This window comes from Triturus cristatus, chromosome 7 (assembly GCF_964204655.1).
Source record: "Triturus cristatus chromosome 7, aTriCri1.1, whole genome shotgun sequence".
Taxonomy (NCBI): Eukaryota; Metazoa; Chordata; class Amphibia; order Caudata; family Salamandridae; genus Triturus; species Triturus cristatus.
The window spans coordinates 289,484,933-289,497,797 of NC_140590.1; the positions used below are offsets into that span (position 1 = coordinate 289,484,933).

The 12,865-nt window shown below is 42.3% G+C and overlaps 1 protein-coding gene across 2 annotated transcripts in view; it reads right to left on the minus strand.

The window, feature by feature from the left end:
* LOC146809468 (excitatory amino acid transporter 2-like) overlaps positions 1-12,865 on the minus strand; it is a 968,543-nt gene that overhangs the window by 819,896 nt on the left and 135,782 nt on the right. For both annotated transcript variants that reach the window (XM_085616310.1, XM_085616311.1), the window contains exon 2: positions 2,790-2,975. In XM_085616310.1, the coding sequence (XP_085472436.1) occupies positions 2,790-2,931 (142 nt within the window). In that variant the 5' untranslated portion in view covers positions 2,932-2,975. The remainder of the gene's footprint in view (positions 1-2,789; positions 2,976-12,865) is intronic.

A 12,865-nucleotide genomic window follows, 5' to 3' on the forward strand; every position in this document is an offset into this window, starting at 1 on the left:
AGTATTTAAAGCCATCCGTCACTATCGGGGCCTCACATTTTGCTGGCAACCGCGGGGGCCGGACATAGGGAAGATCACTGACTTAGCTCAATTTATAGAGAAGCTCGAATAGCTGCCAAAGAGTTCGAATATTTGCAACTCTTGCGTTATCGAGTAATAGGGTTGTGCGAGATATAGGATTATATCATCAGCATATAACGATATCCACTCCTCCCATCCCAAAGGCGTTACAATGCCCCAGATCATCGGGTCCATTCTGACCCAATGCGCCAACGGTTCCAAAGTCAAAGCAAACAGTAGGGGTGACAGGGGGCAGCCCCGTCTCCTGCCGTGCCTCTTCTCACCTAGGTCCCCAGAAATTATGAACAAAGCATGAATACGACTCAGATGCAGATTGTAGGTTATAGGGGCCTCACAAGTCTCAATGCTCAATCAGTTTACTAGTTTGCCTGATTTGATGGTGTAATGGGTAGAAATTAGCTAAATAGTCCCTCACGCTCAGCTGGTTCAAACTTGGTGGCTTGCCGTCACTGCAGGCAGAGGTCTGAAGTACTCAGGTGCGGTCGCTTGTAGACAATTGAAGAGGATGAATCTGATGCTGCTCTGAAGTCTGGGTTCTCGTGCGGGCACTGACTCAGCAGTCACAGCACCCGTCCAGCCGAGGAGGCAGAGGCAGCCACCGACTGGGCGTATGCAAGCATCACAGTCATGCAGCACCGATTGCAGGCACTACAGTCCCACACTTCACCCTTACCATACACCAAATGGAAGGAAGAGGTAATAGGCAGCCCCTTGCTAAAAAAAGCATTTGTAGAATTCTAACAGTAGCTCGGTCCTCTTCACTTTAGTGTCTGGATCTCCACTTTCTAGCCACAGAAAGGTAGGCTATACGTTTCCACTGTCTAGTGAAGCTGTCCACAACCTCCATCTTATGCCATGAGAAACCAGGGGCATCCAAAATGTACATGCTACAGATACACTGCATACACACACAGGCCTGACATACACACAGCATATCAGCATAAGGTTTACAACAGATTTGTACATGAGAGGATCATTAGGTACCACTCTTACTGACTCAGAAAAAAGGTCTAGTCACACCATCAATCTCACAACACATGTGCACCGGGAATCAGGGAATTACAGGGTGATGCACACAAAGAGAGCACTACTGATGCATCTCAAGGGAGCATTTGGTTAAGAACCTTACAAGAACATTGCGTGAGGAACCTCATTGGAGTGCTGTGTGCTGTGCCTCAGGTGAGCACGTGAAGCCAGATGTATTTAGCCTTTTTGAGGGGGCTAACAGCGTGACCACAAAAATGCATTTTTTTAATGTACAAATGCCCAATTTGAGATTTCGGTATCCTATTACCGAATCGCAAATTGGGTTTGCGATTCGATATTAAGAAGGGGCATGTTTAGGGCACCCCTTCCTAATAGTGACTCCTAGTGGTAGCTAATTTGCAAACGGGAAGGGGTACCCAAGGGGATCCCTTTGTAGATATTAGGAAAAAACATTTTTTAAGAGTAGGCAGCAGTACTCGTTAAATATGAAAAGAAGACTTTTCATTCTACATTTTGAAACGCATCCCGTTTTCTTTAAGGAAAATGGACTGAATTAAAAAAAAATCCTTTTTAAAAGCAAACCACCATATCGGTGACTGCTTTTAAATAAAGCATTATTTTTTTTTAATGTAATCAGTTTTCCTTAAAGTAAAATGGTATGCGTTTAAAAAAGAAAAATGACACACACCTCTTTTGTGAGCAGGCAGTGGTCTCATGGACCACTGCCTACTTATAAAAATGTGTTTTGTGAACATTCACAAAGGGGAAGAGATCCCCTGGGGACCCTTTCTCATGAGGAGGTGGTAAAATGTAATGTTTTGCGACCAGATTTCAGTCGCAAAACATGAAGACATCCCTAAAGGAATAGGTATTTGGAAGGGACACCCTTATCACGCCCTTCCAAACATCAATTCGATACCTATTCCCAAACCCTATTAGCGGTTCGATACGATTAGATAACATATCACCAAATCGCTAATTGGGTCAGAAAAGATTTGATTTTACGAATCAGAGCCACACTGACCATTAAATGGCATGATACATGAGAGCCTTGGTTTCTTACCTTACTTAGCAACTAAAATACTACACTGCCATTTAATCTACTTTGGTAACTTTTGGTTATTCAATTAATCACACTTTTACTGTAGTTTTTGTGCCCCAGTAATGTCACATCATGTGATGTTAACAAGAACTCAAACGTTATGTGATGTCACATTTTCCTGAAGTATCATAAGATATCAAATGGCATGTGATGCCACTTTATCTATTCATTTCATCTAGATATAGATATCCATTGCACTTGAAGCTGTACAGAGTCGGGCTATGGAACACCCCTTTTTATTCACTGGTTTAAAAATAATTTTAATGTATTATAAAATATGATCTATTGTTTTTAATGTATACTTTTATGATCTATGCTTTCAATTTAGATCGAATAAAGTTTAAATTGATTGATTGATTGATATCCATGGCTCTTTCCAGTTTAAAGTAATATACTTGAATATTTTATTCAAACAAGGTGCTGTGTGAGATCAAACATATCCTATTGTACCTAACACCACTGTCTCACCTATAGGCAGGGGTGAGACCCAAACCGGAAGACGCATATGAATCGCATAGCTTGGTATATGAATATCCTATTTCCACACAGTGTAGATCACAACGGAGGCTATTGAATTCTGTGAATTTGTAAATATCGCAAATCTCTACAAATCACTCACCAGCAATTGTCAAGATTAAGAGGAGATTTCGCCTCAGCCACATGCAATGTGTGGAACAGCAGTTCTTGATTGGCAGTCTTTCAAGATTCAGGTGGTTGAGGTGATGACCATCTGAAACAGGAACTTCAACGTTGTTGGTCATTTCTAGTTTTTCTACCAGCCAGATGGGAAACGGATGCAGGGAACCTGAAGAGATGGGCGGAAGAAAGAGAAGAAGCAACACATGAAAGAGAAGCAGAAGCACTACATGAAGAGAGTAGCTGGTAACTGCAACCAGAAGATGTGAGAGAGGTCACAAAAGTGAATAAAGTCACAAAAGAATAACAAAGCTGAGGCAGCAATTGTCTAGAGGCCTATGCTGTCTTGAAAGAAACACACTGTTTTACTTTGCATCAAGCAACAGATGAAAACAGAACCCAATGATAAATAGCTGAAAGATTATGCCTTTTTCCTTTCACTTATGCATTACATTTTGATTCCACTTCACTCCTCTTTCACGGCCCATTACATTATGAAGGATGACCCAAACCCTAAGACAGACATCATGTTGTCAGTAAACAAATGCAATCAATTAATTTACTACATTAATTAATTACATTAATACATTAATCCCTAGACTAATCAATTACTCCCTACATGAGCAAAGTGGCGGCTAGCAGGGAATGGTGGCGGGTGGCAGGGGGAGGTGGGAGCCAGTTTGAAAAAAAAAGAAAAAAGAACTTACCTGCTGGTCGCCAGTCGCCAGCTGCCGCCTCTCCTCAGATGCAGGAAGCAGGAACAGGAAGCACCTAGGCTTCCAGACTCCCATAGCCAATCATGATGCTACTGATAGCAGTATCGTGATTGGTCTGCGCTCCGAGAGAGACTGGGAGCCTGGGCATGTTCTCCACCCAGGTTGTACAATACAGCTGGTGGAGAGCATGCAAAGTGCGCAAGATGGTTTGGCCGGCCCAAGGCGGCCTGCCAAACCGTCATGCGCACTTAAGGTGCAGCAGCACCATTCCTACTCCCTCTGGGTCACGGGAGCCCAGCCCCGCCCCAACCTAACCTGCAACTGCAAAAGCATCACTAAAAATAAAATGGCAATAACAATCTGTTATTATCATTGTCTTTCCTCTGCACTGCTCCTAAAGCAGTGGGGCGATGCTCCTCCGTCTTAGCGGAGTTGCCGCCGTTGCATAAGCATACAACAGTATATGTGTTGCTCTCCTATAAAGCCTCCTTTTCATGTCTCCTTCTGAGGCAGGCATACCTTGGATTCTAAGGAGGTATGTGTAGTATGTCATAAGCTTGGCATACACTTACAATGTCTTGTCTGGGATTGGTTGGAAGCTGTAGAATACCATAGTGTCATCTGCGATGTCACTGGATTCTAGATTGGGGACTTGTGAAGGAAACTGGGAGACTGATGACAAGAGTTGGATGGATGGGATCTCTTTATGGAATAAACCTACTTCTACAACTTCATACCTGCTTCCTGATGCCTTAATGAGGGATTTTACACTGGCGTAGTCGGCTGAGTATACCCATTTGAGATCCCAACAAGTGTTACGAATTTTGGCGAGATTTGACCTAATTTGAATGAACTCTTGGATATCATCCCGTTGTGCCTAATTGGTTTTTATCTGTTGTGAGGAAAACGTGTTGGATACCTGAAGCCTTTATTTGCGAATTTCTTATGTAGCTGTCTGCCTGGTTCACATTTGTTGAAGACTAAAAAGACCCTTTCCTACGTGGATATCGTTTTGAGAAAATTATTAATTTTAAGGAGAGGAGGAGAGAAGTAATCGAGGAATCGTACAAAGCCAGTTTCGTGTGGTTTGTTTCGTTTGTTAATCGTACAACTGGAAGGCTTTCAATCTTACGATAACTTTCAAGTCTTTCAAAGAACAACAAGGTTTCTGTTCAACGAACTTTACCGGTCATCTTGTCAGCGGTGCCTCGTCAGCGAATCCTCGAGGAGTGGTTTGCTGCGTTGCCTGGTGAGGAATCATTGTCTTCTTCTCCGTGAAGGGAGCGGCCATCTACGTAGAACAAGAATCCTGTTCTTCTCTACTGTGCGCATGACGTCAAAACGTGATTGGCAATCTACCCAATTGTGCTGAGGCGTCGTAGCGTATCCTAGCAACAATACACGCTCGCTGACTCTCACGGAATCCCGTTCTCTACTGTGCGCATGACGTCAGAACGTGATTGGTAATCTACCCAATTGTGCTGAGGCGTCGTAGCGTATCCTAGCAACAGTATACGCTCGCTGACTCTCACGGCTCTTTCTTATCATTGCGTGCCAGTAAAGTCTCTACGTTTCAACGAAATACTCTCGCCGGCACGCACGGCTCTCTCATCCTAGCTAGAAAAGGTGGCCTTGCTGAATCTTGTGCATCCTGGCAATCGGAATACATTCGCCGATACGCACGGCTCTGACAGTAAGATTTATCGCCGATGCACACGGCTTCTGGTTTGCATCGCGCTGTATCTGTTTGTTAATGCAATAATTGTATCTCTGTTCAGCGTTCCCACAGCATATGTATTTGTTTTCAATTGTCTATCCTACTGAGATGCTTATCTTCATGAGGGTATAGGTAATTGGCATAAGAGTTTGACTTGTCGTTTCTTTTTTTTGGTGTACATACAACTGAGCAGTATATATTTGATATTTATATTTTAAAAATTTATACGGGTTCTGTGGAAATGCAAAATGTCACTGCAGCGCCGTTTTTCTTATCTGAGCCAGGTGAGCCAAACATTAAATGGAAAAAATGGAAAGTTGTCTTCGAGCGGTATGCTAGAGTATGTGGCCCTTCGCTCAGTGCAGAAAGGAGAACTGCTTTGCTATTACACTGTTTGGGGTCAGAAGGACAAGACGTATTTAACCACTTACCAGATTTATCTCTTGAAGAAGCAAATGGGCTCAATGACTATGAAATATGCATCAAGAGACTGGATAAGCATTACTTACCAAAAGTCAGCACCATTCTAGAGAGGTACACCTTTGCCAGGAGAATGCAAGCAAGTGAAGAAACAGTGGAGAGTTACATAACTGTTTTGAGAAAGCTTGCATCTTCGTGTAAATTTGAAGCGAAAACCGATGAACGTATTCGTGATCAGTTCATGTTTGGGTGCAATATAGAAAAAGTTAGAGAAGAATTGTGGTCACGCGATGAACCCACTCTAGATGAGGTTCTGGTCGTAGCGAAAAGGATAGAGCATTCTATCAAATGTGTGGCTGTTTTGAAGAAAGATACGTCAAATGAATGCAAGGTTCAAGAGGTGAGGAGTAAGAATAAAGAAGACTTGAAGTATAAGGAGACGATTAAAAAAGAATCTATGGCAACAAAAGGAAAGTTAAGTGAGAAATCGTTTAATGGTAAATGTTTCAGATGTGGTAAGGTAGGGCATTTAGCTAATAATCCAAAGTGTCCAGCTCTTGGTTCTTTGTGTCCCAAGTGCAAAAAGAAAGGTCACTTTGCTCACATGTGTAATAGTAAAAATGTTACTAAAGTAAAAGAAGTTCAAGTTGACGAGGACAGTGATGATGTGATAAACTCGGATGATTATGAATGTGGTCAAATTGTTGTGCAGGTTGTGACTGGGGAGAAAAAAATTAATTCTCCGTTAGATGAGATTTTAGTTGAAGGAGCTAAAACCAGGGTTCTATTTGATTCTGGGGCTAAAATCACAATTATCTCAAGTGAATTCTTCATGACTAATTTAAAAAGCAAAGTCTAACTTTTAAAACCAGACATAAAGCCATTGGCGTATGGTGGGGAGCCAATCAAATTGCATGGGTTCTTCACTGGAATAATTGAGTATAAAGAGAGATTGATCTCAGGGAAAATTTATGTTTCAAGAAAGGGGGATAGTATCATTAGTTGGATTCATCAAGGAGAACTTGGTGTATTTCTTGATCCGAATGCTGACCCCCCTATTCAATTGAGGAGTGTGGTGAACTCCGTTGAGAAGGCTGATGATGTGAATTTAATTGATTGTCTCAAAAGTGATTATCCAAATGTGTTCAGGAAGGAGCTAGGGTGTCTCAAAGGTTACAAGCATAAAATTCTACTAAAGAAGGGTTCTACTCCAGTATGTTGCAAAGTGAGAAATGTTCCGATTTCTGTGAGGGATGACATGCAGAATGAAATTGAAAAGTTGAAAAAGGGGGGCATCATAGAAGAAGTTGAGGGAACTGAGTGGTTGGCACCGGTCGTAGCTGCACGCAAACCGAATGGGGACATGAGACTCTGCATTGACTTGAGACAGTTGAACAAGTGTGTAGTGATTGACAAATACCCCCTGCCTAACATAAACGAATTGCTATCTCTGTTGGGTGGAGCTAAAGTCTTCAGTACGATTGACTTAACTTCGGCGTACCACCAAATAGAGTTAGAAGAGTCGTGTAGAGACTACACTTCTTTTATAACACCATTCGGTACTTTTAGGTTTATACGTATGCCTTTTGGGTTAGTGTCGGCATCTTCGGTTTTTCAAAGGGTTATGGAGAACATGCTTAAGGGTTTACCAGGGACCTATGTTTACCAAGATGATATTTTGATTTTTGGGCAGAATACTAAGCAGCATAACATTCGTTTGAGGTCAGCCTTGGGAAGACTTTCCGAACATAACTTGACTATAAAGGCAGAAAAGTGTAGATTTGGAACCAACTCAATTGATTATTTGGGACATAATATAACTAGTGATGGGGTAAAGCCTAAGAAAGATTTAATCGACACTATCCAAGAAATGAGCTCACCTTCTAACAAACGCGAACTCATGAAATTTTTAGGGGTAGTCGAGTATTACTCCAAATTTGTGAGGAATTTTGCAGTTTGTGCGGCAAGCATGAGAGGTTTACTGAGGAAAGGAGTGGACTTTCAGTGGACAGAAAGTTGTGAGCAAGAATTTAGAAATATCAAGAATAAAATTAAAGCTGCTCCTTCTCTTGCTAGCTTTGATCCTATGATCAAATCGATTCTCATCACTGATGCCAGTGAAAAGGGTTTGGGGGCTGTCTTACAACAACATGGTAAAGATGGCATTCGTACCATTATGTGTTTGTCACGTAGCCTTAAGGATCCAGAGACCAGGTATTCGGTGGTAGAATGGGAATCTCTAGCAGTGTATTGGGCCATAAAGAAGTTGAAGAAGTTTCTTTGGGGTGTAGATTTCGAGGTAAGGACGGATCATAAACCGTTGGTTGAAATTTTTAGCAAGAAGGGCTTGGATTCAATATCTAGTAGAATTACCAAGTGGATAATAGGTTTACAAGAATTTAATTTTGAAATAAAGTACATCCCAGGTGTAGAAAATAATGTGGCGGATGTACTGTCACGTCTCACGCCTATGAAATCATCTGTGGGGGATGATTGGGAAGATTCAGAGGAATTAGTTTGTGTCATTGATCAAAATGTGATTAGTGAAGAGAGATGGGGCAATGAGATGGTCATGGATGCTGTTCTAAATGAAGTTATGGATTTTCTCAGGAGAGGTTGGAACAGCAACAAACAAGGATCGTTGGAGACTAAAAAATTTTGGCCGGTTCGTAACGAATTGTCTGTGGAGAATAATCTTCTATTTCGGGGATCGAGACTGATTCCTCCCTGTTCCCTTAGGAAAGAACTAATAGATCTGGTTCATTCCTCTCATGCAGGCATTACCAAGTCTAAGGAACGCTTGAGAATGTCGTATTGGTGGCCGGGCATGGACATAGAGGTGGAACGTGTTATTCGTGATTGTGTGCCATGCACCTTGAGTGATAAGTCTAAAAACAAGCGTGTCCAACCTATGGTAATAAGGAGGCGTCCTTTGCATCCTTGGCAGGACATTGTTTTAGACATCCTTGGTCCTATCCACTTGAATGGTTCTCAGACATTTGTTTTAGTGTTGATTGACATGTTTTCACGTTGGCCCATTGTTTTTTTTTTGACAAGCGTCAGCTCATCTCACATTATTAAATGTTTGAATAATATTTTCTCTGAAGAGGGTATCCCTGATTCCATTTTAACAGACAATGGGGTGCAATTAGTATCCAATGAGATGAAGGATTTTCTAGCATCCAAGGGGATTTCGCATAAAAAGTGCTCTCTCTACCATCCCGAGGCAAATGGGATGGTGGAGAGATTTAATAGAGTGATCAAAGAGACGATTGCTCTATCTAAATCCATGTCCTTAAATTGGAAAAATGAAGTGTTGAAGAAAGTTGAGGAGTATAGGCTATCTCCGCATTCCACTCCTGGGAAAACACCTTTTCTATTATTCCGTGGGAGAGTTCCAAACACTAAAGTGGAACCTGCATGGGTTAATAGATATGAAGTGGAAAAGGGAAAAGAAAAGAAGTGTGATGGTGAAGTGATTCAAAAGAGAGAGGAAGAACAATGTAGATTGAGGAAGTGTTACTTTGACAAGAAGAATGCTGTAAAGGTAACCAAAGTCAGAGTTGGCGATTTGGTTATGATCAAACGCCCAGGTTTGGTGGGTGGTGCTGTTTCTAAGTTTATGGAACCACTGAAGGTTATTAAGATGTTTAAGAATGCTGTGAAGACACAAGATCACAGGATTTGGAATTTAAACAGGGTTGCGGTGTTAAAAAAAAAAGTAGATGGTGATCATCCTGATGTGGCGAATCCGAGCTTATCTGAAGGTGGAAAAATTCGAGCTTCTAATAGGATTTGTAAGAAGCCTTCTTATCTGTTGAACTATGTTTAAAGCGAGTTTTATTGGATCGTATTTTAGGATCTTGTTCTTTATGTTTATATGGTTATATTGTGGGGAGTATGTTCTGAATTTTGTGTGACGAAGGGAGGTGTGTAGTATGTCATAAGCTTGGCATACACTTACAATGTCTTGTCTGGGATTGGTTGGAAGCTGTAGAATACCATAGTGTCATCTGCGATGTCACTGGATTCTAGATTGGGGACTTGTGAAGGAAACTGGGAGACTGATGACAAGAGTTGGATGGATGGGATCTCTTTATGGAATAAACCTACTTCTACAACTTCATACCTGCTTCCTGATGCCTTAATGAGGGATTTTACAGTCTGCCTTGTTTGCGCTTTGACTCTGGTGTTCGTTCCAGTGCCCAGAAGGTGAGCAGTTGTACAGCTGCACGTCACACTGCAGAATTTATTAAAGAAAGTGTCTGCAAAGGTGGGCAGGAGCGTCCCGGAGCCAGGTGTTGTAAATCCCCCTGTGCTCTCGCCTCCTTCCAGGATTGCTGTTCAGACTAATTTATTAGCTGTGAAAACCTGAATACGTAGCTGATAGGGGGAGACTAATAGCAGGATGAAAGCTCTCGACCAAGTGACCCACCCTGCAGTATCTTGTGCTTTCAGGCTGGTCGTTACCTTCTCATAAATTGGATGAGGGGATGTATTGCAGAACTCGCTGTGCAATGGCGATCTATCTCCCAGTCCACCCTGGGCATTCGTAAGACTCCCGAGTAGGCTTTGGTGCCTAGCTGGTGGCCAGCGCGGCACCCCCAACGAAACTCTGCTACTGGCTTTCCTAATAATCTCCACATTAACTTTCTAGTTCCTAATGTTGGAGGGAAACCTCAGTAGCAATTAAGGTCACAGCTCGTGAGAACTCTATTTATAAGCATGCGGAGGGATTATTGGGAAGCCCCACACCAACTCATTATTTGCCTTCAGTTATGTAACATAATTCAGCTTAGACTTCCAAGGGCCTATCAGGACCTAGAAGAGGGCTCCGAGCATGATGATGACCACGCTATGTGAAATGTGGTCCATTTTTCGACTTTGATTAAATTATACCCCTTTTGAGTTCAGCAGTAACAATGGCTTTAGGTGTAGACTGTTGTGGTTCAAGACTTTGAAGGTGGACCAATCAACAATTCACAAAGTGCCCGTTTTCCGTAAGAAATATTTTCGGCGTTAAATGGGAGAAATGGTCTAGGGGTCGATTAACTGTGGGAGGATGGGGGGGGAGGGTTCCTATTTGCCCCAAGCTTACTTCCTGATAATGGCTTCTTCTTGTGAACCACATCGCTTCACTATGAATAAATAAATGAATGGTAGAGTGAATAAATGAACGAACACTGGACACGCAAAGCAACTGGTTTCAGTCAGACAGAGGGGGGTGAACCTTGATAACAACAGGATGATTCTTAAGAGTCTGCAAGAGCTTAAAATCAATTAAGATAAAAGTATTTATGTGTAGAGGAACTCTTGTTGCAGAGATTCAAAAGCCACCGTATGATTTAAGCACCCAACATTTCTCAGTCTCATGATCCTCATGCAGCCCTAGTCAAGTAAGCAGTGATCCGCTTCAACCTGGATCCCACCCAAAAGTTATTTAATCAGATGGACTTGGGGCAGGGTGACATAGTGCCCACCCCTTGCAACTTACATTCCCAATGTGCTTTTCACTGACTTACTCAGCGTGCAATTCATTAATCAATTGTAGTAAGTGGTTTTATATTCACTTTAAAGACAGCGACCCGTATATTTAGCTGAATTATAGTAAGTGTATTTACCAGGAAAACAAATTATGCTTTCTTTAAATTGCATTTGATATAATCTTTTATGCTAACTGTATTAACTTAGAACCTGTTCTTAACCTAATGTTAGCATCACCTGTAACTAGGCCTTAGTGAACACATTACGGGGCATATTATCAAGGGTCATTTCGCCGCTTTTTTGGCTTTTAAGGCAAAATGACATCGCCCTATCTACAAGGGGATGCTAACATGCATTAGCGCATGTTAGCACCCGTTTCCCGACGCCTCGCTTTGCATCTCTAATGAGATGCGAAGTGGGCGTTACTGGGCAGTACTCCTTGTAAATTATCACTGATGTGCACGTTGCGATATTTACAAGGAAGCCCACGCATTTTTGCAGACGTTAGTTTTTGACAAAAACCGCGGTTTTCGCCCAAAACTAACGTCTGCAAAAATGCTGACTTAGGTATACTTACCATTGGGGTTGGATTATGCTGATACGACCACAGGGTCGTATCAGCAAGGTTATCGCCGTTTTCCATGGAACATCGCTGGAAAACCAGCGTTGTTCCTGGGAAAACGGCGATATCCCCTCTATCGCTGGAATTTTTATCGCCTCAGTGATATGCGTTGTTAATAATACGCTAACCAGGCGAGAAATTCCGGAGATAGACGGCGATAAATAAAAAAGCGCTAAGCGCGCTTTGCGATATTTGTCGCCGTCAATTGCTAATATGCCCCCTAGTTTTAAAAAAGGTTCTGCAAGCGTTTTGTTTTCTCTCCTCCGCAAGTGCCCTATTAATGTGCTTGTTAAAATAGAATAGGCTTATTTTTCAGTTTGTTAGATTATGCTTATTAATTACATTTTGGCCTCGGATATGAAGACAGAAACGGTGGGAGAAACCATTGTGTACCAGGCAGACCGGACTGATGTTACATCCAAGGCTATCCAGATGACTGCTTCTTTGTCGGGAGCTGGGAAACTAGGGGAATGTGATCCAACTGCTTTACAAGGTCCAGGGGTAGAGCAAGGTGCAATTACTCTGCCGTGTGAAGTGTGACAATTCAAAAAAGCCCAGCCCCGACTAATAGATGCTTTCAGCTCCCTCATAACAGTGGGTCCGGCTGATGAGGGCTATGGAAGCGAGGCTGAACATCTAACACTCCAGGGAGTGAAAGCCCATCTCCCAGTTCGTGCTCCTGAGCGCTGGAAGTCAAGTGGCAGAGGCTGAAGCAGGCCCGTCTAGTCAGAGGGAGAAGGTAGTGAACAAATGAGCAGCAGATTAGATTTGCTGAGGGATTGAGGTGGTGACTACCTGTAACAGGGTTGCCATTGATTGCAAAAGTTAAGTGAGTTAAAGACAATCTCGTCCATTCCCTCTTTTAGGACCTACCTTGAACAGAGACTATTTGTCACAGGCTCTTCAAAAAGTGTATAGTGTGTACTGCAAATGACTTTCTCCTACTCTCGCTGATAGAATCACCTGTGATAGGCACATATTTTGTCTGCTGTATGACAAACTCAAGAGCGCAGCTATCAATGGTGCAGCATGTGCAGTGGCAACAGGGCCCATCATAGTTATGTTAATTAGTACTTCTACCGCTTTTTTGGTAACATAAT